Source organism: Microplitis mediator, chromosome 3, assembly GCF_029852145.1.
Source record: "Microplitis mediator isolate UGA2020A chromosome 3, iyMicMedi2.1, whole genome shotgun sequence".
NCBI lineage: Eukaryota > Metazoa > Arthropoda > Insecta > Hymenoptera > Braconidae > Microplitis > Microplitis mediator.
In genome coordinates, this window is record NC_079971.1 from 620,872 (window position 1) to 647,423 (window position 26,552).

The window sequence follows — 26,552 nt, forward strand, 5'->3', positions numbered from 1 at the left end:
ATTTTTTTTTCGGGGAGCAATTGACTTGAAATCAATTCTAGATCATTCGTGGGCACGGAAATAAGTAAAAGAAATTCAATTTGTGGTGAAAAAAAATTTTTAAGAAGCCTCAGACCCACTACAGCATCTCACAGCAGCTTACAACACAAAAGTGGCCCTCTGAGGGGTTGATCCACCATCAAGTTTTTTTTCGAGGATCCATTGTCCCCAAATTGTTTTTACTCCATTCGTTGGCGCGAAAATAAGTACCCTCGCAGATTTGAATCACGGTGGAAATACCGTGGAAGTGTAAACACCGTGCACGGAAAAAAATGAACTATATAAATTGCGAATGACAAGTAATATAATGACAAAGTGATCAGTAAATACCATCATTCTAAATAGTAATTTTGTCATTTATGATTAAAATGTAAATAATTACAGGATAAGTATGAAAATTTATTGTTTACTTAAGAAAAATTACGATTTGAACTTTGAAAATCGTAACTGATACTTAGAAAATAGACGACACTTATTATAAAATTTACTATTTGAATGTTAAAATTTCCCATATTGACAACCGGTTTCCGGGTTATAATTTCAAATAGTAATTTTTAAAGTTTTTTTTTTTCTGTGTGGATTCACCGCGGTTACACGGTGGGTTTGTTCCATTTCACCACCGGGTTCCATGCTGTATCCACCGCGTAATCACAGTGAAAACACCGTGTATACACGGTGGTAAAATGGAACAAACCCACCGTGTTTCCACCGTGATTCAAATCTGCGAGGGATAGAAAAAATTCATTCGTGACGAAATAAATTTTTTTTTAAATCCTTATCAAAATTACAATTGACGAAATTGTCAGCAAATTCGGGCAGCAGATTTTAGGTAATTTCAATATCAAATTACTGTCAATTTCAAGCTAAAGTGGCTATTAGGGTTGAGGACTTCGTGTAAACATGATACTTATGAATGAGACATGAATTACGTGATCAGAAATATATTATCAAGTACAGTCGTAATTAATACTGTGTATAGATATCGCACGTGCGCCTGAGTAAGGAAAGTTTCCGCAGATTTCATTTCGGTCATATTTTCGTCGTTTTGTATCCGAGCAAATTTGTTGCAGGAAAATTAAAAAAAAACAATTCTTCTGATGTAATTTTGAAAAGAAAAATGATTACGTTATCCGTCAGACGGCGTTGGCAATCAATAAAAATGGCCGTCTCTTGTTCTTTTTTAAATTAGTATAATTTTTTTTTACTCCAGTAAATGTTACCTTGTCACTGACAATTAATAACAATTAATAATAATTAACGACTATTCATTAGTAATAACAATAATTAGTGCCATGACAAGTGATTTTATTCATTACAACTTAAATGACAGCTAGTATTTTACCGAAAGTGTATTGACTAGTAATAAATATCTATAGGTATTTATTAGTTAATTATTTATTGATTATTAATAATAATAATTATTAATTACAAAATGAAAAATTTATTTTTAGATGCACGTGATTTGATTAATTGCATCTTGATAATTACTGATATTTATAAATTAATAAAATAAAATGGCATCGGCAGCTGAGCAACAACAAACGACACTGGAATTTTATCAAGCGATGGCTGATTTCAAAAATATGTTTCCTCAAATGGATGATGATGTCATCGAAGTAATTGCTAAGTAATTTAATTGTTTATGCAGATAATTAATTCGTGTAATTTTAGGCCGTGCTGAGGTCGAACCAGGGAGCGGTTGACACGACTATCGATCAGCTGCTGGCAATGAGCACCGACAATGAGAACGAAAAGATCCGCAGCGAACTGGAACAAAGTGACGGTTCCGCAGACTCATCACCCAAAGCTGCCGTTCACCAGGAAGTTCTCGTTGGTGTCGACGCCCCTGACGCAAAGCAATCAAAGAACACCAACAAGTGGAAGCCTCCACTGCTGGGACCGCTGCCGGATTCCTTTCTCAGAATTCCCCAGCAGATTCTCGAAGACGCGCATGACCCCGTGGCTCAAGAGAATTCTCTGCTGGAGGACGAGAGGATCGCCATGTTTTTACAGAATGAGGAATTCATGAGTGAGCTGAGATGGAATGAAGACTTTTTAAATACTCTGGAGCATGGTAACTTTAATTGGCCATTCATTCGATCCCTTAAGGGGGGGTAAGGTTTTAAAGGCGAAAAAAAAGCATATTTTTGTGATTTTTTACCGGCGAGATGAGTAATATAATTTCATTAACCTTAATCACATATTATTGTACAACTTTTAAAGAATATCAGAAAAAATTTTCAACGAAAAATATTGATTAATAAGCTGGTGACGTTGAATCTCCGGAGGTGCCTCGAAAAAAAGTCGTTTTGCGGTGAACATCATAACTCGTTACCGGATCATCGGAAAAAAAAAAATTGATATGCATTTTAAAGTTGATGTATTTCTCGAGGTAACCACGAAGAGTTTTTTTTTTTTTTTTTTTTTTCGATTTTTTGCAGCACTTGGAAGTGAAAAACGCGATTTTAGCTCAAAAAATTGCGGTTAATTTGTTATTAAAAAATATAAAAAAATGAAAAACAAAAAAAAACTCTTCGTAGTTACCTGTTGATTTATGTGAAGAAGTAATGTTCAAATTTTCAAAGGCATCGGTTCAGTACATTTTGAGTTATGATGTTCACGGACTTTAAAAATAACGTTTTCGGGAAAATCCATTTAAAGTTTTTTATTCGTGAAAATTTGAAATAAACTATCAATCAAAGAATATGAATTTTTATACTTATATTGAGTCATCAGTTTACATCCTTTGAAACACACATAGCCGGAGAAAGGGATTCGGAAGAACAAAGAAAATTGCAGCTGATTTCTACTAGGGGTATGTAGGGGCAGGTCGGGCAGGTATAAAAATCAGGTATACCGGCCGGTCATTTGAAACGCCGTAACTCCGTTAGTTTTACTCGGATTGATTTAAAATTTGTACACAATATTCTTGACATATTGTTCATTCAGAAAAAAAATTAAAAAAAAAATTTTTTTAAATAATTTTAAAACCCTACCCCCTTAATTCAATTTTTGGTGATTTATTCAAATTTATTATTTCAGATTCAAAGTTACATGGATCCGAAAAATGCAGCGGAACAGACGAAGATTTATTCAGGGAACGTTTAAAAAATATGGGAAAAGTATCGCGACGTAAATTTGCTCAACTGACTAAAGTATTTACGCGAACTAAGAAACGCGGCGGACGTCAATTATTACCCCCGACGGCATCCTGTGACGATCTTCTGGACCCTGAGGACTCGAGGTCTCAAAGTTAAATCACTGAAATCCAACAGGCGGCTAGTGCAATAAAAAAAACGTCTAGCTCTAGCTCTGACAGACTCGAGACTCCGAGTCGTCTCCAGAGCAAATTCGTTCATTATATATTTAAAATATAATAATTGAAGTAGATAAATTGAGGTAAAATCCAAACGGTTATTTAGTTTTAGCACTTGAGAGACTGAATCAATTGGCATTTTTTTTCTCCGGCTCGTTGATTTTTATTTTATTTTTTAATCGTAATCGTACAAATATTTAGACTGAGTTATGTATACTATTGTTATTATTTTTTTTTTTATTCAGTGATATATCAGCACCCTAGTCATGTTAGTCATTAATCATTGTGATTTATTTGTAATTATTACGCCATTTTTTTTTTAGATGGAAACTTTTGTTGGTCATAAAAAAAGTTGAAACACTTTTTAATTTTTTTTAATTTACGTAGAGGACACGGGGTGTAGTGGGCCCCTAGATTATTTTTTTTATGACAAAGTGGCAATTCTGCCCGCCAAAAATCTAAAATCAAAATTTTTTTAATTGCTGGGTGATGAAAAATTTTCTTGCGATTAATGTAAAGTGAAAGCAATAAAATTTTTTTAATTTTTTTAGAGGCTTGAGTAGATTCCAATATTTTATTAATTAATTAAAAAATTTAAGTAACATTTTTTATGACCAAAGATAATCTTGAATTTTTATCATCTACTTAAAGCTTAATTGTGATTCTTAATTAATTTAAATTAAAAAAAAAATAAATCAATATGAAACAAGTTTATCTTTTATGAAAACAATAAATGTATTTAAAAACCATTAAAATAATTATACTTAAACTCTTAATTATTAATAATCTGACTGTTTAAAAAAAACTCTTGCACCAGATAGACTGTAGTAGAGCAACTGGAACTCGGCACTTCTTTCCGCGAGTCTCTTTAGCGTCAGCGCTCTTGTCTGCTGAAGTTTTTCGTCGTCGCCTTCGATGCTCTCCGCCAGTTTTTTCTCCCGGTTCAAGTGCGCATTGACGGTTTCGAACCACTGCAGCCCGTCTAATTCTGCGCTTTGCTCCAGCAGAGCATTGATGTAGGCAATGCCCATCGCGAACCCGTCATCAGTGAACGCGGCGCCGTCCTTATTCTTCTTGAATATCTTTTCCTTGTTCGCCACCGCGTTGTCAACGAAACTCAGCGTCAGCGGCGGAACTATCGCGTAAAACTGCTGCAGGTGATGGGACTTGGTGTCCCGGAACGCCGAAGCAAAGACATCAACCAGCAGCTTAAAGTACTGGATACCTTCAGTAAAATTCCTTACCAGGTTTCCAATGTCGTCATCCAGTCTCTTAGCAGCTGCTTGACTGGTCTCCGAGTACTTCAACTCTCTGGCTGCGGTTTCGAATGCCGGCGTGTTGATGTCTGGGAGAAAAGACACCGCGTTTGCACAAGCATGGAGTCCGCCAGATCTAATTAATCTCACGTATCCCAGGGCATTTCCGATCTGCGTTATCAGCTGTCTGAAGTGGTCCAGGTAGCTGAGGTCATTGGACATTCCCAGCTTGCGTATCCCCTTCTGGAATTTCTCAGCCCGCTCGTAAGTATAAGGCGTCAAGTCACGTTCCCGCTGACTCTTGATGAACCTGATGTCCTTCAATAGTCTAGACTTTATGTGCTCATCAAACAGAAACTGGGAGAAGGTATGAAGCTTTACGCGCAGAAACTGATACACAAAATTAACTGTCGTGCTCATTATTCCCGTACCATGTGTGCGAATTGAGTTAGCGGTATGACGAATCCCGATTGTATTCAAATGTTTATTCGCGCTAGTGTGCTCGATGAATGTCTGAGTGTTCAAATTGTAGAGATACTTTGAAACAAAGACATGGATATTGCGCATTATCTCTAGCGCATCTAGACCCTGCTCCAGAGTCTGAGTGGGCAAGTGGTTCTGGACCGAATCGAGACCCAATTTGTATTTAGCCAGGGCGTGCATCGTCTTGTAGGTCTTCCAGTCGTGCAGAGCAACGGTAGTGAGATTATAGAATATGTCATCTAGGTAGTGCTCAACAAATCTCTTGGCGCTGATCAAATTGCCCGCGATCGGTAGTGGCAGAGATCTGACAATTCTCCCGGCGTCTTTGGCCCCCACCTTGAAGGGGTTCGTGGTGTCGAGTTTCAGATGGGCGTGGACGTGAAGCCGAAGACTTGTTTCTATTTCCCTGCAAGCTGGTTCCAGGATAAACTTTACCACAGCTTCCTTGAGCTCGTTGACTCGGGTCGCGGTCAGCTCTGAGGGTTCCTGGCGAATCACTGCACTGTTGAAGGCATTAAGAAGATGGACTAGATGACTTATGTCCTGCGTGCTCTCGGCGACGCACATGAAATACGCGGGAATCATCGACTGGTGATGCAACAAGACCGAGTAATCGCAAGCTTCGGCGACGTTCGCATGCAAATCAGCAATAATGTCATAGTCATCGAGCTTCTGCTTTAGTTTTATCACTTCCTCGTCTTTGAACGCGTCCGCGAGTTGTCTGACGCAGGACAGCGCGCATCTTACTATCAGCCTGCGATCAGCGGAGCCGGGCCCGTTGATCAGTTTCATGCTCAGACAAGTCAGTGACAAGGCATCCAATTTTTCCCTACTGTAGCCTTGGTCTTTTTGGATCAATCCTTTGCGCGCGTTCTCCAGTATCACCAGGATCTCGTAGCTCAGATACTGGAGCCCGCGACTCTGCGCCTGCACCACCATGGGACCCAGCGAGTGCACAGTCATCTCCAGAGTTCGCTGGACTTCAATCATTCTGCAAATAAGCTGGACAGTGCTTCTGTTCATGGGTTTCGCGAGAGCCGCGTGGACGTTCGTGATGAACGACACCTGCTCATTTATCTGCACCATCAAAGAAATCACTTCCTTTATCAGCAAATACTGTTTTTTTATATCAGATATCTGGAACTCGGTCCCACAGAGTAAATTTTTTGCTTCCACGCACCATTGCATCGATTTGTTTATCAATCCCCCGCAAGTTACTGATAACTTCTGCATCCTGACACCCAGAACTCGCTCTCCCACTGTATTATTTACAGTCCCCGCTTCGCTGCCAATGTAATCCGTCAGAAACTTGCTCGGAATCCAGACGATGTTCCCTACCAACGTCACCGCATACAGTTTCTTATTGACATCACAGAGTTTCTTGATCAGCTTCTTATCAGAGACTCCAAACAGCTTGACAGAGACCACCAGCCCGACATTCAAACGTATCCAGGACCTGTTGATCAGACAAACGCTCGTTAGTTTCGATTCTACGTCATTGAGAACGTTTTTCAAATAACTTATCAGATGATCATTCATCACCGGACTCTTCTTCACATCCATCACATGATCAATGGCCTTAAAAAACAAGTTCCTGGTCAGCAGCTGATTGTGCAGGTCCTTCAGCAGCTTGTCGAAGGTCATGAGCTTGGACTCGTTGACTGAAAACTTGCCGGGGTTGTGCATCACCGAGCGCACTTGGATCCGGTACTTCTTCCACTGGTCGAGGATCATCGGAAGCGAGTCGACGATCTCGTCCAAGGTTACCATGATGACAAACAAGTCCACCAGGTGCTCAATCAGCGCCGGCAGGTAGATCTCGTTGGTGCTGGTGGTCAAGCTCGAGAGCTGCTGGACTGTCAGGTGAATCACTGACATTATTCTGTTCACATACAGCGACAAATCCTGACAGTCTGTCAGCAGAGAATTGAAATTGTAATTATCAGTGTCCTTGTCACTTTTCTCCCCATGATTGAAGAGTTTCGTGTAATGATGCTGCGATTCCTGTTTAAGCAACCGGATTTCGCGACAAGTCGCCGCTACAGTAGCCAGTAATTTTGACAGATTCTTGTTCTCCATTTCTACTAGAGACATCAGACCTTCTTCCTCATTGCAGTGACAGATCAACCGAATCGGCCCCTCGATGATGTAATTTATTGACGACTTACTCTCGTACCAGTCTTCACTTAACCGATTAAATAATTTACTGTATTTACGCAATTGCACATTACCAGCAGCTTTATGAATCTCCTTGTCCCTGTCAGTGCTCCATCCTGGTGATTCAATCATTTTAAATTAAATATTTAGATAAAAACAGTCTTTGTAAATAATTGCACTGCACTTTGAGGTTATCGACACAAATAAACTTTAAAATTTTTTATCATTATAAATAAATAATTATTTAATTAATTAGCAGTAATTATTTCTAATTAATTGTTAAAGATGTGGGTGGTTATTTGTTTACATTTATTTAATTAGTGTAATGTGAGTGCGTGGGAGCTGATGACAGGTGACAGATCCAAGGACTAGTGGCGCCAATTTCAAAAAACAATTTTTAAAATACTGGTAAATAATTTATTTATAATTTTTTTGATTAATTGGTGACTTAATGCTGATAAAAAATATAATTACTGATGGGTTTACTTTTTGGGAATTTAATCGACTGCTTCGATGATGGTCTCTAGGTTCGGTGGATCTTTTACAGCCTTTGGGCGTATTATTGATCTGTAGTAACGTTCTTCGGCGACATTCAGGTCTCTTTGACTAAAAAAATTCATGAGAGCAATTAATTACAAGGTAATTAAGTTCGTAATTAGTTAATTAACAAGAAAATAATAATTACTGTTTAGTTTCAGTTGATTTTGGTTTGCGTACGGGATTCCATCGTAACACAGGAGTCTCATTGCTGACCATCAACCCACGGATACAAAGTGATAAATTTAATTTAGTGAGATTTGGATCCTGGAATTAAAAAATAAAATAGATAAATATTAAAAAATTAATAATTAAATTTAAAATGATCCTGAAGTTAGCAGACAATTAAAAATTTCCGGATTTTTTTTCCAATAAATCAATAATAAAAAATAAAAACTAAAAATATGCATATGTAGAAAATTTTAAATACTACAGGTGCAATTTTTTCAAATTTTTATTTTTTATTATTTACCGTCTTAAAGAGAACCCAAAAATTATTAGACGTCGGCTAACTTATGATCCTGAAGTTAGCAGACATTTAAAAATTTTTGAATTTTCGTATTTCAACAAATCAATAGCGAAAAAATAAAATAAAAATATGCACATGTAGAAAATTTGAAAAACTACAGGTGCAATTTTTTTTTTTGTTTTATCGTCTTAAAAAAAAATCCAAAAATTATTAAACGTCTGCTAACTTCAGTATCACAATTTAAAATCTTACCCGCCATTCACTGAACAAAGTGTCAGACAAACTCATAATATCTGACGCGACATCAACGTACTCTATTTTTTCCATAGTGTTCAGATAATTTTCATGCAAAAAGTGCAGGAAGACACTGGCATGGGACTGGAAGTACGAGGCGATGTCATCGGGATCGTGAACGAACTTCCAGGACCCTGGTGCTTTGTCACTAGGTTCGCGTTTGGGGTTGATCACTCTCCCGACGCCATGCAGGAGACCCAGACTTTCTTCGCGGAGCTCGCAGTGACTGGTCGCTTGTCGACCGGGAACTTTAAGAGAAGTGAAGATGACATTCAGCAACGTGCTGCGGACATCGCCGATGCTGTTGGACAAGACTTCGTCAATATTGTGCTGGGTTACGTGCAACATGTGTCTGGCTTTCGCGTTGAGGATCGCGGTGACCCGCTTCAGCATGTTCTTCATTGCCGCAGGAGTCGTCGCGTTGACGTTTATTTTGTCAATGTCATACTGGTCAACTATTTCAGCTGGGAATAGCGACTGCTGGACTCTGCTGGCTTCCGAGTCTGGACAAATAAATACCAGGGGATGGGTTCCAAGTTCGTAATACTGCCTAAGGATTTAAAATAAAATTAATCATTGATTGGATGCCGGGGATTTAAAATTATAAGCTTACGTTAGTAAATCGTAGAAGCTTTGCTTGTCAAAAAAATAAACATTTGGAATGTCTTTGACCAGCAGGAGCTTGCGGTTTGATTGGTTGCTCAGAACTGAGTTGTATCTGGTAGCGCGGATAAAAAAATCGGAAAATTTATCAGCTTGCTTGATTGTCATGTAATTGTCGTTGATGTTAGCAGCCGAGTCGGAGGGAGTGATCCACTCGATGATGTCGAACTTGTTCTCCTTGGCGAGGACCTTCAGGGCTGCTGTTTTTCCACAACCAGAGGGTCCGGAGAGCACGAGGATTCGTGGGACACCGGGCAGAGCCTTCTCTGTCAGCCAATCTGACAGTTCGTTCTGCTTCTGCTTACTGACGGCTAACTCTGATGACTTCTGGGGATCACAGGCTTCAAGAAGTGTCGCTAGACTGCTGGTTTGGTCTTTGCGTCTGGTCACTGTCAGAGTGTCAATGTAATCTAGGTCCATTGGCTCCTGTCTGGGCTTCTTGGTCTCCTTCCGCGGTGGTGGGTCACTTGGACTGAAATCCATGTCCAGGTCCAGCCATCCGTTGTTACTTTTCTAAAATGTAAATAAATTTTTTTATTTTGAATTCGAACAGAGGATTTTATTATTTTTAAAAAATTATAACCAACCATTTTTTTTATCGGAGGCATTTTGATTAATCACTCACTTTATTTATTAATTTATAATTTTTAAATAACTTTTATCACTGACATTTGAATTAATTTTTGTAATTACACTTTATAAATTACATGATAAATACCAAAAATATTTACAAACTTGTTTACTTTCTTTCTGCCATCTTGTGGGAATTTTTTAATTCAATTTTTCCCGCCATTATTTAAATTTTTACCACGAGGAAAATTATTGCAGTAATAGGATTCAATTAATGATTTAATTAAGATGATACTGAAGTTAGCAGACGTCTGACAGTTTTTGAATTTTTTTAAAAACGATTGACTATAAAAAAAAAATATTTTGAAAAATTGCACCTATAGTTTATTAAATTTTCTACATGTGTATTTTTAGTTTTTTTTTTTTTGTAATTTATTTGTTGAAAAAAAAATTCAAAAATTTGTAATTGTCTGTTAACTTCAGGATCGTTAATCCAATAAGATTTAAAAACAAAGAATAGTTTTTTTTTACCTAAAGGATCACAAGTTATTTTATTTTCGACATGTCATCGAGATGACATCGACATGCTTCTGTGGATGGACTAGGATTTAAAAAATTTTTATTCTCCAGCATTTTCTTTCATTTTACATTGGGAGAGACTCAAAAATAATGCGGGACAACAATCAGTAGATAAATTGAAAAAAAAATATGTCCGATTTTTATTCAGAGGGACGAAATTGAGACTTTTCTACTGACCCTGGTGGAAATTTTTCGGAATTTTCTCTGAAAAACTCAGTTCTAAAGTTCTAAAGACTTTTTCAAAATTCTAAAGACTTTTTCAGAGAAAAGTCCGAAAAATTTCCACCGGGGGAGACATCGATTCGACTTGTCATCAACAAATGAAAAGAGAAAAGTATCCAAATATCGACATATTTACAATTAACTAAATTATTATTGTGGTTTGAACCCATTTTGTAAAACCACAGCAATTACAAAAAATCTAATTACTTTCTTTCTCTATAATTTCATTTTATAAAATAACATATTTCCTCTTTCTAATAGTTACTTATGACCTATATTTACATTTGATCTCCATTAAGAAATAATATAAACGTATGACCACGTTTAATATTTTTCCCAGGCCGCAATTACATTTTAATCCCGCCCGTTTCCAATTTTAAAAACCAATTTCCCATCCATTTAAATATATTTAATAAACAAATTCACTTACGAAAATATTTTCTGTCTTTGCCATCTATCGGCGGCTTCGGCAAAAATTTGAAGTATCCATAAATAAATAAAACCAGGTAATTATCTAATTGAATAAATTTGATTGCTATCTGTTTTATATAAAAAGTAAGTTTGGATCAAGGAAATAAAATATAATCGTCATAACTTTTTAATCCACTTTGAATAGATATCAGAAAGTCGAGAAATCATGACGAAATAAAAAAAGAATATTAAGTAGAAACAAGATATTAGAGGATGTACAGTCAATTAATTGAGTTAAATATCACTGCGTGATACGTCATATACTTCTTTTCAACATCATAAATATTAGAAAAAATCTATAAATATATTAAGAGTCTATAAGTCTGTCTAAGAGATAGAATTAGCGGTCTTTCTATTTATTTTTAGTTTAACATTAGTTGATATTTAGCAGTAGCGTTTTAAATCCTCGAATCAAGAATCAAGAATCAACAAACCATCAACTCTCTCTCTGGCAATGAACTTGCCAGCATGTTGCTAGTATACCTGCGACTACGATACCGGTCACTCCTTATAATACCTCAGGTCTTTAACTCGCGATACCGTAACTTTCCTCTTTATTTATCCTGTTCTTACGTTAAAACAACGCAAATCTTCTTCCGTGTTGACAAATCATCAATACTAAATTCGGAAAATGTTCTTCCGTTTTGCGATTTTCGTAGGACTGGGATCTGTCGTCGCAACGATTATTTACTTGACTCCAATTCCTGGTGAGTTAAATTTTTAAAAATTAATTTTGACATTTACGCACCATAAAACTGACACACTACCAATTATCTGGCCCAGTAATAATTATCTGACACATTAACGATCATCTAGTAAAATACTTTTGAATTTGTAAACATATATTTGTATAATATTTTGTATCTCGCCGTCATAAAGTTTAAGGCGCCATAAAAATAGTCTTTAAACCATGACAATAAAGGTGAAAGTGATGACTCGATAACGAATATGCGGTAAAAACAATAACAATAAGTTGTAATAAAATTATGTAGTTTCACTTGATGCAAAAAATATTTTTCCGGTTTCGACGTTATATATATTTTAGATGATTGATAACAAAATATTTTTCTTCGCTCCACTCAATTTTTAAAATAAAATAAATTTTTAATGGACAAAATTTAATGATGATACTGAAGTTAGCCGACGTCTAATAATCTTTGAATTTTTTTAAAAACTATAAAATATGAAAAAAAAAATATTTTAAAAAATTGCACCTGTAGTTTTTTAAATTTTCTACATGTGCATTTTTTAATTTTTTTTATTAATTTGTTAAAAAAACAAAATATAAAAATTGTTAATTGTCTGTTAACTACAGGATCATAATTTAATGACACATATTATCTATACATATATTTTTATATTAATGTATATATCGTTTGATGTTTAGTGTGAAAGCAAGTACTGAACCATTAATCAATAGATTATTTTTTAAAAAGAAGAAAGAATATTTCAAAACGAAACCTGCTTTCCAGGCCTCTATCATAAATAAATATAAACATAAACGTAAAAAAAGTGTTTATGTGTATGTAGCGTAAGTCGGTGTACATTACAAGCAAACATACATGTATGTAAAGTGTAAGTGCACATGCAAGTGTAAGACCATCAGACGCAAGACGAGACTCACGCCAACAGCGAAAGCGAAATTATGTTTAATCTATATAAGAAAAGTACCACTACCATTTAAACTTGGTACTATTTAATATGCTTGTATGTATTTTATAAAATATATATACATATATATATGTATAAAAAGGAGAAAGGTCGTAAGATGAAAGTGTTTTAGTACTTGACACAAGAAAGAAAGATATATATTGAAGGTATACTTGAGATAAGCTGAGAAAGAGAAAAAGCCAGAGGTTCTTGCCGAGACCTCTGGCAACGGAACTTTCACTCTTATTCAAATAAATTCGTAATACTAACATTAGTCTCACTATTTAGTTTGTCTTTGTCTTTGCCTCCGTTTTTGCCTTTGTCTTTGTCTTAATCTCGAGTCCCAGCGCAAACTCTACTGCATTGACGGACACTTACAGATTAAAACATAAATAAAACCCAGTCAAGCAAGTAATAATTGAATGTCACGAATCATTGATGGTCAAATGCTCACAAAGTCTCCTTTCCTTTGGTTACATTAGCTGGTTTTGAGCAGTTGCGTCCGCATTGACGCTTACTTCAGCATTACATTAGTCAGGCGTCGACTCCGGTTCGTTAGGGAGCGTTAGTGATAAATCTCCTTCATAAATTAATAAGTGAATATTTTTTAAACATTAAAATGATTCTGTGTTACATTTTTTTATTCTGATCCAACCCTCAAGCTCCAAAGGGATTCGCGAAATGATTTCGCGTTACCGAGAATAAATTCGCTGGACTATTTGTCTAGATTGAGTGAAAATCAATTAACAAGTTTATTTTTTTTGTCGAATCGTCTGCCGTCTGACAGAATGACGAGAAAAGTTCCTGCATTGACATACTTTCTACGAACATCCGTTGTCGTCCTTATGGTTTTATCTGCGGCAGGATTTTTACATGTTTTTAATTACTTGCCGCGTAAGTTTTAGCTAAATCTCTAGAGACTTTTATTTTAAATAAATAAGTAATCAAATAAATAAATAAGTGACTTGTATTGTCACCAAGATGTGAAAGCTTGAGGTTAAAAGTAAAAGTTATTAAATCGGACATCATTAGTCGTTAGCTATTAAATATTATCATTATTATTTTTTTTTTTTTAAATTTCTTGTTATTAATAATAACTTTATTTTGTTACAGAACAAACTTTTTTATCATGCGACAGACCGTGTCATCATTTAGACTGGCCGATGATTTGCCGAGTTAAATTAACTTTAGAGCCTTTCCACACACTCAGCAAGTAATTTAATTTATTTTATTATTGTTATTATTATTAAGACTTTTATTTATTTTGTTTACTTATTACAAGACATATTATGTCATGAGTTGCATCAGACTGTAATGTAGTAACGGGTTGCCAGTCAATCTGGGCATAGATATTAGATAGTTGGTGCCGTTGCAAAAACCGTTATGTAATGAGCGTATGTGGACGAAAAAACCTGCAACCGAGCAACGACCAATGACATTTGAACTTTTTTAATGGCTCGAAATTTTTAGATCCTGCGGAGACTGCCCAGCCAATGAGACCGCTTGTCTTGGGAAGTATTGCGTGTCGGCGGATGGGCATCATCGAGGAATCCTGACGGCGAATAGGCAGCTGCCTGGCCCCAGTATTCAGGTGCTTGCGTCATGACATACAAAGTTATATAAAATAAGATAAAATGAAATGTTGGGTTAAATAATAAATAATTATAAATTATTCAAGGTCTGCGAGAACGATATACTGGTCGTGGATGTTGTAAACAGGCTTCCGGGCAAAGCGGCGTCGATACATTGGCGCGGGCAAACCCAACGTGAAACTCCGTGTATGGATGGTGTTCCACTGGTGACACAATGTCCTATTCCAAGTTATACTACTTTTCAATATAAATTCCGGGCTGCTGTACCTGGGACTCACCTTTGGCATTCCCATTCAGGTTAACTCTCATTATTTTATTTTTTGTCTGCAGTTGCAAAAGGATTTTTAAAAATTACTCCAACCTTTGACCAGATTTTTTTAATATCTGACATTAAAATGACTATAACTTTTTAAATTTTGAAATTATCGATTTATTGCTCAAGACATTTTTTGTAGCTCATTAAATTTCCTACACAATTTATTTGAAACGTTTTTTTGTAAAGTCAAAACTCTGTGAATAGAACACTTTCCAAAGTAATAATAACAATGTCATTAAAAAAATTTAGAAATCAAAATTAAAAAGTAAAAAAAAACGTCATTTAAATATCAACAAAAGCAAACACAAAAGACAAAAAAAATAAATAAGAAATGACTCTCAGATCACTAAACATTTACTTATTCTCAGGTGTTGATGTAGCGAACGGTATCTTCGGTTCGCTGATTGTCCGTCAAGCCGACGTGCGAGAGCCTCACCGTTCATTATACGATGTCGACGACCCAGATCACGTATTGCTGGTATCCCAATGGCACCATTCAATAGTCACTGACACTTTGGCTGGTCAGGCGAACAAAAAACCCGCGCTGTTGCTCATCAACGGCAGAGGACAGCAACCAAATGGACCGCCAGTCCCACTGACATCCTTCAACGTCACCCAGGGGGTCAGGTATCGTTTCCGACTCGCCCACGCGGGTGGTGCCGGTGCATGTCCCATAACATTCGGGATCCAAGAGCATCCGCTGACTGTCATCGCGCTTGACGGGAGTCCCGTGGTCCCTCAGCAAGTCAAGTCGATAACTCTGGCAAAAGGAGAGCGTGCAGATTTTGTTGTCAGAGCAGACAGAGTAATTTCAGTTTATCATATTAATGTCCATACCAACAAAGGCTGCCATGCAACCGTGATTGGATCAGCATTGTTGAAGTACAATGGCGTTAATTTAAATGACGATGCAACAAATCCCCTCGGTGATAATAATAAAGATGATGAAATTGAAATGACAACAAATCCAGCAGATAAATGCAACACACCTGGTCATGTTTGTTCAACTGAGATTAAAGCAATATCAAATTTACCACCGGCACTAGACACACAACCAGATGTAACTATTTATCTTCCTATTAATCAGAGGATGCATCCATCTGAGATTGCGGGTTAGTTTTACAAACAAACTCATCATCGTTTACCTTTACTCTGTCTCTTGTGTATTTAAGTTTCTCATTTTATATTTATTTGCAGGCTCTGATCTAGAAACTCGTGTTATGAGCATTAGGAATGCGTCGTTCACATACCCGTCTTCTCCGTTATTGACTCAAGGTTCGGATGTCCCTCAGGAGATGTTGTGCAATGAAAATGACTCCGAAACGTCATCTGGACGCTGTCGTCAGCTGAATGGTATTACTGCGTGTGAATGCGTCAATACTCGTCGCATTCCCTTGGGTTCCAGTGTTGAGATTATTCTAATTGACCAAGGTATTGATTTAGGCCTGGAGACTGGGGAACGAAATTTATTTTTTTTTTTTGAACATGTAATTTTCTTTGGCGGTTCATTTTGCCCAACCCTTGCATACACGGAAAGAATTTTCGTATGAATATTGCCATGTTATTCATTCTAAAAATTACTCTAAATCGAGTAATCTTGGGCCATAACGACTTTTTACTTTCGAATTACGAAATTTTACTCTTTCAGTGAGTAAAAATCAATCAGATTAATTTTTACTCACAATTGCGAGTAAAAATTACACCTAGCGGCTGTCTAAATAAATTCTCTCTAATTCAATTTTTACTCGTAGGTTACGATAAAAAGTTGATGATTCAATTTATAAAATTCATATTGAATAACAATAAAAATTACAATTAATAGGCTGAAATTTCCATAAAAAAATCTAACAACCATCTAATTGCCTTAGAATATGACTTAAAATAAATATTTTGAAAAAAAATAAAAAAAAATTACTCTTATTGTGTTGAAAAAGAAAAGATACAAATTTTTTTTTTTAATTTTAAAATAAATATTAAGTTATAGAGAGATACAGAGATCGTCTTTTTTTCCAAGCCTACGTTTGTGTGCGTAACATATGTAAGTTGTCGCGAGCAAAATAAAAGACATTTAATTGAAGCCGATATTAACCGACGATTAACGGAGACTACTGAAATATTACCCTGCAGTTTAGAGTAAAAATTACTCCCATAGATAAGAAAATTTATTCGAGTTATAAGCAGTTTTTCATCAAACAGTTAATGGGTTTTAAAGAATGGTATATTGGGGAGTAAAAATTAATAGATTAAGATGAGATATTCACAATAATCGATTAAATATAAGACTTTTAAAAAATTACTCAGCAGTAGATTAATACATAGTCTAGCAACGTTAATATTTAAACAAAAAATATTAAATTTAAAACAAAATATACCAATTTTTTGCAACGACCCAGGATTACTCGAAATTACAGAGTAATTTTTATCAAAAAATTCTTTCCGTGTACAAGCATTAAAAAATCCTTACTTGTTAAAAAATTATTAAGCCCGTCGACGTCTTTAAAGAGCCCTCGAGTTAATCCAGTGGTCTAGTGTTCTCCTCTATTGTTTTATAATATTAATAGTTAAAATCAAAAGTAACATAAGAAAGAGAGAGAGAGAGAGAGAGAGCACTTTTCCAAAAAAAAAACCTTGATCCGAATTCCCTTGTAGGACCTTCGCACCACTAAAGTATTGATTTAACTTCCAGACATTCCTCTTCATCCCCAGCTTCATTGCGCCCTTGTCTATTGTCTGATAAATTACCACAATTCATTATCATAATTATTATTACTATAAATATAAGATACTATTTTTTGATACTTGATCCGTAGTTGGACGTGATGACCTAGTTTACCATCTTCACGGATACAACTTCTACGTAGTGGCGGGCCGTAGATTCGGACGAGAGAAGAGTCTAGATGAAATAAAAAAATTGGATAAACAAAATTTATTATTTTCACGTAATTTTGAATCACCAGCTATTAAAGACACGATAACTGTACCCAAGTTCGGCGCTGTGGCGTTGCGATTCAAGGCCGACAATCCAGGTAATTTAATTTAATATTTGCGTACATACTAGCTCGTACATTCAAGGTCGGGATCGATAAAATGATACCGGCATTATTATATATTCGCTCTCACGGGGATAGTAAATTGCTGTCGGCTGTCGGCTGTTGGTTGTTGCTTGTTATTCAATAATATGACCAGATATATATGTACGTAAATGTATGTCCTTGTCGTTCGCAGGCTACTGGATGTTGCGTGACGAAAATGCTCTCGAGTGGACTCGCGGTCTGGATGTTATTCTGCAAGTCGGAGAGCCCGGTGACATGGTACCGCCGCCCCAAGACTTTCCCAAGTGCGGATCCTTCGTTGGCCCTGACTATTTTCTCATCTAGACTGACGTTATGATATATAACTTATAACTTATAATTAAAGCTCAATCATTTTTTTTTCTATTCATTAACTGTAAATATTTTTGTATATATATATATCGCTTTTATATAATTATTCAAATAAATACTTTACCTTGATAATTAATAGATTTTTTCTTTTATCTCCGTAATTATTTGAGGTAAATAGGTCTTGTAGGGGGTCATTGGAAAGCTAATTTTTTTTCCTACAAATTTTTTGTCATTAAAAAATGTCATAAAATCAATAGTTTAATAATTACATTCATTTGAAGATTAAAAAAAATACGATCATGTAAATTAATTTTTTTTAAATATTTAAATAATCATAACTTTCAAACTATCGATTTTACAGAATTTTTTTTTAGACAAAAATTGTAGACGATTAAATTGCCTACAATTTTTTTCTCATTAAAAAATGTCATAAAATCAATAGTTTAATAATTACATTCATTTGAAATTTAAAAAAAATACAATCATGTAAATTAATTTTTTTTAACATTTAAATAATCATAACTTTCAAACTATCGATTTTACAGAATTTTTTATCAAACAAAAATTGTAGCCAATTACATTTCCTACAATTTTTGTCTCATTAAAAAATGTCGTAAAATGATTCGTTTAAAAGTTACATTAATTTTGTTCAGAAAATAACTTTAAATGGTAATTAATTAAAAACAATTGATTTTTTTGGTTTTTATTTTTATAAAAGTCGTTGGCAATTAAATTTACTTTCCAACGATCTTATATAACATTTATCTATACCGTATTGTCAATTAAATAGAGTTAAAAAAAAAATCTTTCTTAAACTAATTTATTATTTATAATATCTACAGCACGATTAGATAATTAGACAGATAAGTGGAAAAAAAAATGAAGAAACGTTTATTGATCGAGTAGATCATAGCAGCGTTCGATTATTTCAAATGTCAAGAGTCGTTCATTTATTTTTTCCTTAGCATTTAAAACCGACCTTAACATTATTTATTATTTATAATTTACAAATTAACCAAATAGGGCCTGGTGTCATATTATGACAGTCTGACATGTCCTGTTTAACAGCTTTGAGCTCCCAAATATTGACCTTCGTATCAGTGCCCCATGAAATTCTGTCGCTGCGTCACAAAGTCCTGCGTGAGTATGCCAAGGTCCTTTTGGGACCTGATTTTAGTCACACATTTCCCTCATTTATTCTCATCACCGCGATCTGCGTGGCTCTGAGACGTAGTCTGAGCTTCAGATGGCTGCCTATTGCGACCAACAAGACATTTCTTCAGGCTGTACTTCAGGTACGTTCACTTCAATTACTCCCGACCATTCAGTAAATAAATAATTTTATTTTTTCAGGCTGCATTCAGTTGGGTCATAATAAATGCCGCATTGTGGTACTGGTTGATTATCCAAAGGATTCTTTACTGTACCGTCTTTAACTATTGGGACGTATGTATTTTTTTAATTAATGTAATTATTGCTGAATATAATTATTCATTATTTTGTAGGATGAAGATAAAGGTGATAACCCAATTTGGTGGAAAAAAGTTTGGGCTTCGTATGATCCGTTGACACCCGAACCGAAATTATTGTCAGCAAGTTTTATCAGTTGGATATTATCGATGATACTTGCAACGATATTTTATTTACTTGTCGTATATGTTAATTATATTACATATATTTTGGCAAGGATTTTTATTTGTCTATGGGATAACTTAATTCACTTGATAACCATGAGAACTTTTAGGTTTATTTTTATTAATTAATAATAATTACACCGTAAAATATCGGGAGTGATTACGGATTTTATTTTGAATCCGCATTCACTCTGATTCGGAGCTTTAATATTCAGATAAACTTCCCTTTGGAGTGAATTTTACTCCGAGGGGATTAAGTAAATAAATAGTCATCCGCTCCGTATCTATTGCGGATTTAATCCGCGTTCACTCCGCAAATTTTTTCAGCCTAATTATTGATAACATAAATAATTTATTTCAGACAAAAAATATCCAAAAGAAATGAAGAAATCGAAGATGTCTTGACGGATAAAAGCGAAGCGGGGTCTTACTGCGACGAGTGCAAGTCCGAAGTGTCAACGGACTATGGAAATTATATGAACCAGCGTGAAGTTACCCCAATTTCCTATGGTACAAATTGGCAATCTCGACCATTCGCCGAAAAAAAGCGCGAAGCAAATCGCGCAATAGAAAGTAATCACCGAAATTTGCGAAGCCGTCGCGGGTTATCCGTTCCCAGCAGCTCCAGCGAAAAATCAACCGCCCGCTAATTTTAAAAAATTAATAATTACATTTATATTTACATTTATATCTATATCTATATATATTTACCCTAATTTATAGTATTTTGTAAATAACCTTTAATAAAAAAATTTAAAAAAAAAAGTAATTATGTTACATAACATTAACAAATTATAACATTTTCATCCCCCTGAAGAGCGCATGCGTCCAACACTCCCTGACTCTTTGGCACCCTGTCCTGCGTTCGAGCGTTATTCTACAACGGTAACCTCTGTGAGGTAGGTCACTCTTATTTATTTATATTTATAAACACAATTATCCGCAGAAAATAAAAAAAAAATATTTTTCTAAATTTTAGATTTTTTAATAATCGTCCTAGCGATTTATTTTTGAAATTAATGTCGAAGCGGTGAACCGGCTTTACTCCTGGTAAATTATTCATCAGTATTTATATTTATACTTATACTTATACCTGTACTTATACTTTTTATTGACATTTATTTATATACTTTTCTATATTTATTGCAAAGTGACTGATTTCGAATTTAAAATTGATGTAAAAACGCAGAGAGGGGGTGAGTGCGTCATTAATAGTGTTTTGATAAAAGTGATTAGAAAGTGGGCAATTAAATAATAAGTATAGTAAAATTGTTGATATTTATAATAATAATGATAAGGATATTGATTGGAGGTGATAAAAAAAAAATATAAAATTAAGTTACAAACTTCCACGTGAGCAAAAGTATATGATGCAAACGTAACTATTGATTTTAGTCCAGCATCCTTCTCTCTCGCGGTTTTATTTCTATCTTTATCTCTGTCCAACTCACCCGACTACTCTGCTACGACATATTATTTAGTTGTGTGATGCACGTGTAGTTGTGTGTTGCAATAAATATCATTTTCTTATTTATTTCTTCCGGCAATTTTTAGTGATATGTCTAGAATTAATCAATTTATCGATGATTATTTACAGAAAAAAAAAAAATATGACTGAAAAAATGTATTATTGGGGCGAGGAACGTGAGCCGGTGGATCCGGAGCAGACGTTCATAGAGTTCAAGGCGAAAATAACTCCGGCTGGCGAGTCATCGCGTGCTGGCAGCAAAAAAATCACGACGTCTCCGCAGATCAGGAGTTGCAATGAACCGGTTGTGGGAATAAGCCGCGAGGACGACGAAGAAAGGGGCGGCTGGGGCAATAAATTAGACTTTTTGTTTTCGTGTATCAGTGTCTCCGTGGGGCTGGGAAATGTCTGGAGGTTTCCTTATCTCTGCTACAAGAATGGCGGTGGTGCTTTTCTCGTTACCTATGGGATAGCCATGATTTTCTGCGGCATCCCTATTTTCTTCCAAGAAGTCGCTATTGGCCAGTACCTGGGGGCTGGTGGAATGACACTTGTGGGACAGTTGTGTCCTATCCTTCAAGGTAAGCTCATAATTTACTTATAAGCCCAGAACTTACTAAATTAAAATTTACAAATTCATATTTCCCGCGCAGGCGCGTGCGCGCGGATCTTCTTCTTGTATACATTTTTGAGTTGAGGTTAACCAATCAAGTTTACATAAATTTCATGTGCTTTTGATTACAAATATCCCCTCCTCGGCTGCATTAACTCTCTTCTGTGATTGGTTAACCCCCCACCATTCACTGAAATTGAAATAACGAATGAATGCAAGTTAAATAGAAGAATATACTGAGATAATAGTATATTACACACCGAGGGAAGTAAAGTAAGAAATGTCTCAGATCACATGTAATTGTTGGCCGAGGCGAAGCCGAGGTCAACAAACATGTGATCTGAGGCTTTCTTACTTACTTCCCGAGGAGTGTATACTATTTTTCTCCTCGACGGAGGCGGGAAGCGGCAACTTCGTTTTGCACAGCGGGACGAAAGTTGACGCTTTCCGCCCGGAGGTGAGAAAAATAATAAAAAATTTATTTGAAACAGGTGTTGGATATGCCACGATGACGATAGTCTTCTTCCTTGATGTCTATTACTGTATAATTATTGCGTGGACACTATTCTACCTCATCAGCACATTTGCCAGGCTAACAAATTTACCTTGGAGCTCATGCGGTTGTTGAAATATTCATTTACATACTTTATTAACTCGTAGTTTAATTATTTTGTTAATAACTTTTAATTAAAATTAATTAAAAATCTAACTTCCAGACAACTGGTGGAATACCGATGATTGTTTCGACGCCTCCAATGGCACGGATTTGAAAAAATTCCAAGCAAGTCACTCGGTTAATTTAACCCATAATGAGAGTTATCATCACACTACTCCCGTTGAAGAATATTGGGAGTAAGTTTTATTAATTAATTAGTCAATTAATTGATTAATGTCTGATCTAATGATAATGATTTTTTGCAGACGAAGAGTACTAGGGATAACTGGCGGGATTGAAGAAATCGGCGGGATGCAGTGGGAACTTTTGGGCTGCCTACTGATCGGCTGGCTGCTGGTTTACTTCATAATCCGACGGGGTCTCCATCAGAGTGGTAAGATAATCTGGTTTTCAGCATTGTTCCCGTACGTCGTGCTTTTCATTCTTTTGGGAAGAGCTGTCACTCTGGACGGAGCTGAAACCGGTCTTCTTTACTACGTGACACCTCGGTGGGACGAACTTCTCAAACCGGGCCCGTGGATTGACGGTGCGACCCAGATCTTCTTTGCCTACAGCATCGGGACTGGCGCATTACCGGCTCTTGGTTCTTACAATAAATTTCACCATAACTGCTACAAGTAATTTTAATTATTTTTTAAATCAATATTCAAATAATGAATTGATTAAATGAGTCGATTATTATTTTTAGAGATGCACTGATAACTTGCGTAGTAAATACTTTGACTTGTTTACTCGGTGGGTGCGTTACATTCTCGATACTTGGTCATATTGCTCTCGAACAAGGCACTGAAGTATCGAATGTTGTTAAGAGCGGTCCTGGTTTAGTATTTTTAACGTATCCTGAAGTTGTTTTGAAACTTGTTGGCGCTCCTGTTTGGGCAATTATTTTTTTCTTCATGTTAATTGTAAGTTATTTTACATAAAATATTTACAAATTTTTATTTTTGAACTTAAAAAAAATTTTTGTCATTTTAAATTAAAGTTATTTAATTTGAAAGGTTAAAATATTTTTTTTTATCAATCCAGACATGAGTAAATTCGTAAAAAAAATAATTAAAGAAAGTAGACTAAATTAAATTAATAATGACCAAAAAATTTTTGAAATGAAGGAGTTTATTTTTTTTTTCTTCAATAATTTTTTGCTAAAATTAGTAGCAGTTTATAGATAAAATATAAACTTAAAAAAATGTTTATAGATCCTGGGGCTCGACAGTGAATTCTGTATAGTCGAGTCTTTCATCACCGGCGTCGTCGATAATTGGCCTGACACTTTGCGACCTCATCGTAACAAGTTCACCGTAGCTATTTGCATTCTCATGTTCCTGTTAGGTATTCCCATGGTTACTCACGTTAGTAAATATATTTATCTATCAATTCCATATCAATTAAAGGTATTCACTCGATTCTAAACCAATTGCTTGAAACAATTTAAACAGGGCGGAGTTTACATATTCCAACTGATGGACTTTTACTCGGCTAGCGGTATGTCAATACTGTGGGTATGTTTCTTCCAAACAATAGCAATATCTTGGATATTTGGTGCACAAAAATTCTGCGACTGTGTTCATCAAATGATGGGGATACGGCTAAATAAATTTTGGTACATTTGTTGGCTTGTGTTTGCGCCAGTTATTATGGCTGTAAGTTTATCATGATATTAAGTAAACAAATAACAATAATAATAATAGGAAACATGATAGCATATCATAACATGTCAGATCCCATTTGTAGATTAAATAATTTACTACCGGTAAATATTTACTTTAATTTTTTTCTTTTACCAAAAGTTTATCTTCGTCTTCCAATGTGTCCAATACAAGCCCCTGAAATACGGGAGCAAATATGAGTACCCGACGTGGGCTGAAGTGGTTGGATTTTGTCTGAGTTTCTCGTCGATGATGTGGATACCTGCGTACGCTATTTACTACGTTCTGGCCACACCTGGATCAATCAAAGAGGTACGTTTTTTATTTTTCATTCTTTTATGTCACACGTAAATTGATTTTTTTGTCGGAAAGATTGGAGCTGTCACCTGTAATACGTATCGACGTTTTTATATTATCTTCCGTACTCTCTCGGGTTTTGTCCCGAACTACGGATTTATTATTTATGTTTCAATGTTCTTTAGAGTTTATAAATTATTTGTGATGGCAAAGTAAATTCGTGAGTTCGAAAAGTTTTTTTTTAGTCTTGTATACTTTTCTGGTGACTTAGAAAAATTACTTGTGCTTTTTTTTGTGAATGAGACAGAGGAGGAATCAGGAAAATTTATTTGGTAAAAAAAAAAACGGGTAAATTTTTGAGACAAATATAAAAGTGTTCATAAAATTTCGAAGTATCCGTAAATTTAAAATTTAAATATTTTTTTTCACCATAAAATAAACTCTGAAATTGTCTAGAAAATAAATGTCTGACTGAAGATCGATACCAAGCGTTCGAAAGCTTCGTCAATAAATAAAAATTATCTTTGCAGAATATTTTAAAAGGAATAAAACCCAACATTAAGTCGAGGACAAAATTACCAACAGGAGAAAAATCAGCCGTGATCCCAATGTCGGAGAGCAGCGCGGGATTAATTACAAAAAACAGTAGTTTTTTAAGTCAAACATGATTACCAGTATTATAATTATATTTTTGTTGGTATAATCTAATTAATTTAGGTTACTAATAATAATAAATAATGTATTAAATAGGTACTGTATAGAGTAATTGTAAAAAAACGTACTGAGTGATATTTGCTGTAAGTATTACTCCATTTTTATAATTTATGCGTTTTCTAAACTAATTAATTGTTTGTTTATGATGAAAAAAATATTATTAGACGTTTGGATTTGAAGTTTAGACTAGAATATATACGAATCAGTTGGCCTAAGCACAAAATTTTAATAATTAAATTATTAAATCGATTGATTAAAATTTAGATATTTTACTGTTGCACATAAATTTATTTATTTATTTATTTATTATTTAATAATTCATTGTTTTGTAATGAATATATTTTTTTTGTAAGTTAATAATAATAAATCCAAAATGGAAAGCTCAAATAAGAGTATTGGAGTTCCTATATAAATAATATGCTTTGCTATTTAAAATATAAAAATATTTTACCGACGGTATTAATTTTTGAAAAAAAAAAAAAAAAAAAATATTTAACCAAAGGTATTAATTTAAATACGTATGTATATTTAATAAAATATTAATTAGTTAATAGTAATTAAATTAATTATCAATATAAATAATGAAATGTAATTTTGTCAGCTTTTTTGCCAAATACTTTAAAAAAAAAAAATGGGACATGCTAATTTGATAAATTAAAAAATAAACGAGATGACATTTTAATGTTTGTACTTTGAACGAATATTATTTATTATAATATAATTAAAAAATCAAATTGTAATGAAAATTGTAGTTAAAGAAATATATATCTATAAATCTTTATTAAGTTTAAATGTCTATTTTTTTGAATAAATTATAATGAATATTTTTTATGAATTTTTTTATTTTACAAACAGCCAACTGTTTTACTTTTACTATTTTATTTTTTATTGTGAGCTTTAACGAGTGATGCGACTCGGGTAGAAACTGATCAGTTTCTTCCCGAGGGCGGAAAACGTCTAGTTTCTGTCTGCTAAATTAGTTTCGGACTTCATTTCAGTTCTGTCAGAATCGTAACCTCAGAATAGTCATGCGTTATTGTAACAAACCAAGTGACAGTTGAATTTGTTCATGGACTATTGGTTTTGAATTTAGTTTCGAGGGATTTAGACATTTAATTTAAAGTTACAAAGGTTATTATGAAAAATGCAAAATCAAGAGGATAAAACATGATGGCAGCACTCGCCTTTGGCTCTAGTCGACTTCACTCTCGTTTTAAAATTGTCTTCTTTCATTTCTAGACATTCAATATTTTGTAATTGACATTTTTGACATGGAAAATAATTTTTCAATGGGAAATAAAATTATTTCTTTTAAAAAATGAATTTTCAATGATTGATAAAATTTTTTTCCATGAAAAATAAATTTTCAAAGGCTAACATAGAAATTTTCCATGAAAAATAAATTTTCAAAGGCTAATATAGAAATTTTCCATGAAAAATAAATTTTCAAAGGCTAATATAGAAATTTTCCATGAAAAATAAATTTTCAAAGGCTAACATAGAAATT

The 26,552-nt window shown here is 34.6% G+C and overlaps 5 protein-coding genes across 6 annotated transcripts; 3 read left to right on the forward strand and 2 right to left on the reverse strand.

The window, feature by feature from the left end:
* The first annotated feature begins 1,167 nt into the window (after nucleotides 1-1,167).
* Nucleotides 1,168-4,113, forward strand: LOC130664786 (CUE domain-containing protein 1). The gene is made up of 4 exons (XM_057464883.1): nucleotides 1,168-1,415; nucleotides 1,491-1,655; nucleotides 1,711-2,113; nucleotides 3,082-4,113. The coding sequence occupies exons 2-4, from the start codon at nucleotides 1,554-1,556 to the stop codon at nucleotides 3,294-3,296; spliced, it is 720 nt and encodes a 239-aa protein (XP_057320866.1). The 5' UTR covers nucleotides 1,168-1,415; nucleotides 1,491-1,553; the 3' UTR covers nucleotides 3,297-4,113.
* LOC130664790 (WASH complex subunit 4) lies at nucleotides 4,105-7,516 on the reverse strand. The gene has a single exon (XM_057464887.1). The coding sequence runs from the start codon at nucleotides 7,381-7,383 to the stop codon at nucleotides 4,135-4,137; it is 3,249 nt and encodes a 1,082-aa protein (XP_057320870.1). The 5' UTR covers nucleotides 7,384-7,516; the 3' UTR covers nucleotides 4,105-4,134.
* A 129-nt stretch (nucleotides 7,517-7,645) lies between these two features.
* Nucleotides 7,646-9,961, reverse strand: LOC130664782 (cell cycle checkpoint protein RAD17). Its single transcript, XM_057464878.1, has 5 exons — nucleotides 9,802-9,961; nucleotides 9,165-9,727; nucleotides 8,510-9,101; nucleotides 7,937-8,055; nucleotides 7,646-7,857 (listed from the first exon to the last, which is right to left on the reverse strand). The coding sequence occupies exons 1-5, from the start codon at nucleotides 9,820-9,822 to the stop codon at nucleotides 7,749-7,751; spliced, it is 1,404 nt and encodes a 467-aa protein (XP_057320861.1). The 5' UTR covers nucleotides 9,823-9,961; the 3' UTR covers nucleotides 7,646-7,748.
* Nucleotides 9,962-11,487: 1,526 nt separating this feature from the next.
* Nucleotides 11,488-18,140, forward strand: LOC130665413 (uncharacterized). 2 transcript variants are annotated; one of them, XM_057465775.1, is made up of 8 exons: nucleotides 11,488-11,763; nucleotides 13,820-13,919; nucleotides 14,177-14,297; nucleotides 14,385-14,595; nucleotides 14,983-15,726; nucleotides 15,812-16,045; nucleotides 17,425-17,640; nucleotides 17,840-18,139. In XM_057465775.1, the coding sequence occupies exons 1-8, from the start codon at nucleotides 11,688-11,690 to the stop codon at nucleotides 17,989-17,991; spliced, it is 1,854 nt and encodes a 617-aa protein (XP_057321758.1). In that variant the 5' UTR covers nucleotides 11,488-11,687; the 3' UTR covers nucleotides 17,992-18,139. The 2 variants fall into 2 exon arrangements, with proteins under 2 accessions (XP_057321758.1, XP_057321757.1); XM_057465774.1 differs by lacking the exon at nucleotides 11,488-11,763 and adding an exon at nucleotides 13,187-13,600 and having other exon boundaries at nucleotides 17,840-18,140.
* A 2,322-nt stretch (nucleotides 18,141-20,462) lies between these two features.
* On the forward strand, nucleotides 20,463-25,666 carry LOC130665328 (sodium- and chloride-dependent GABA transporter 1-like). The gene is made up of 11 exons (XM_057465662.1): nucleotides 20,463-20,530; nucleotides 20,611-20,681; nucleotides 21,231-21,680; nucleotides 22,204-22,332; nucleotides 22,429-22,564; nucleotides 22,634-23,005; nucleotides 23,077-23,293; nucleotides 23,585-23,737; nucleotides 23,825-24,028; nucleotides 24,176-24,346; nucleotides 24,862-25,666. Exons 3-11 carry the CDS (start codon nucleotides 21,242-21,244, stop codon nucleotides 24,997-24,999), a joined length of 1,959 nt encoding a protein of 652 aa, XP_057321645.1. The 5' UTR covers nucleotides 20,463-20,530; nucleotides 20,611-20,681; nucleotides 21,231-21,241; the 3' UTR covers nucleotides 25,000-25,666.
* Nucleotides 25,667-26,552: the final 886 nt, after the last annotated feature.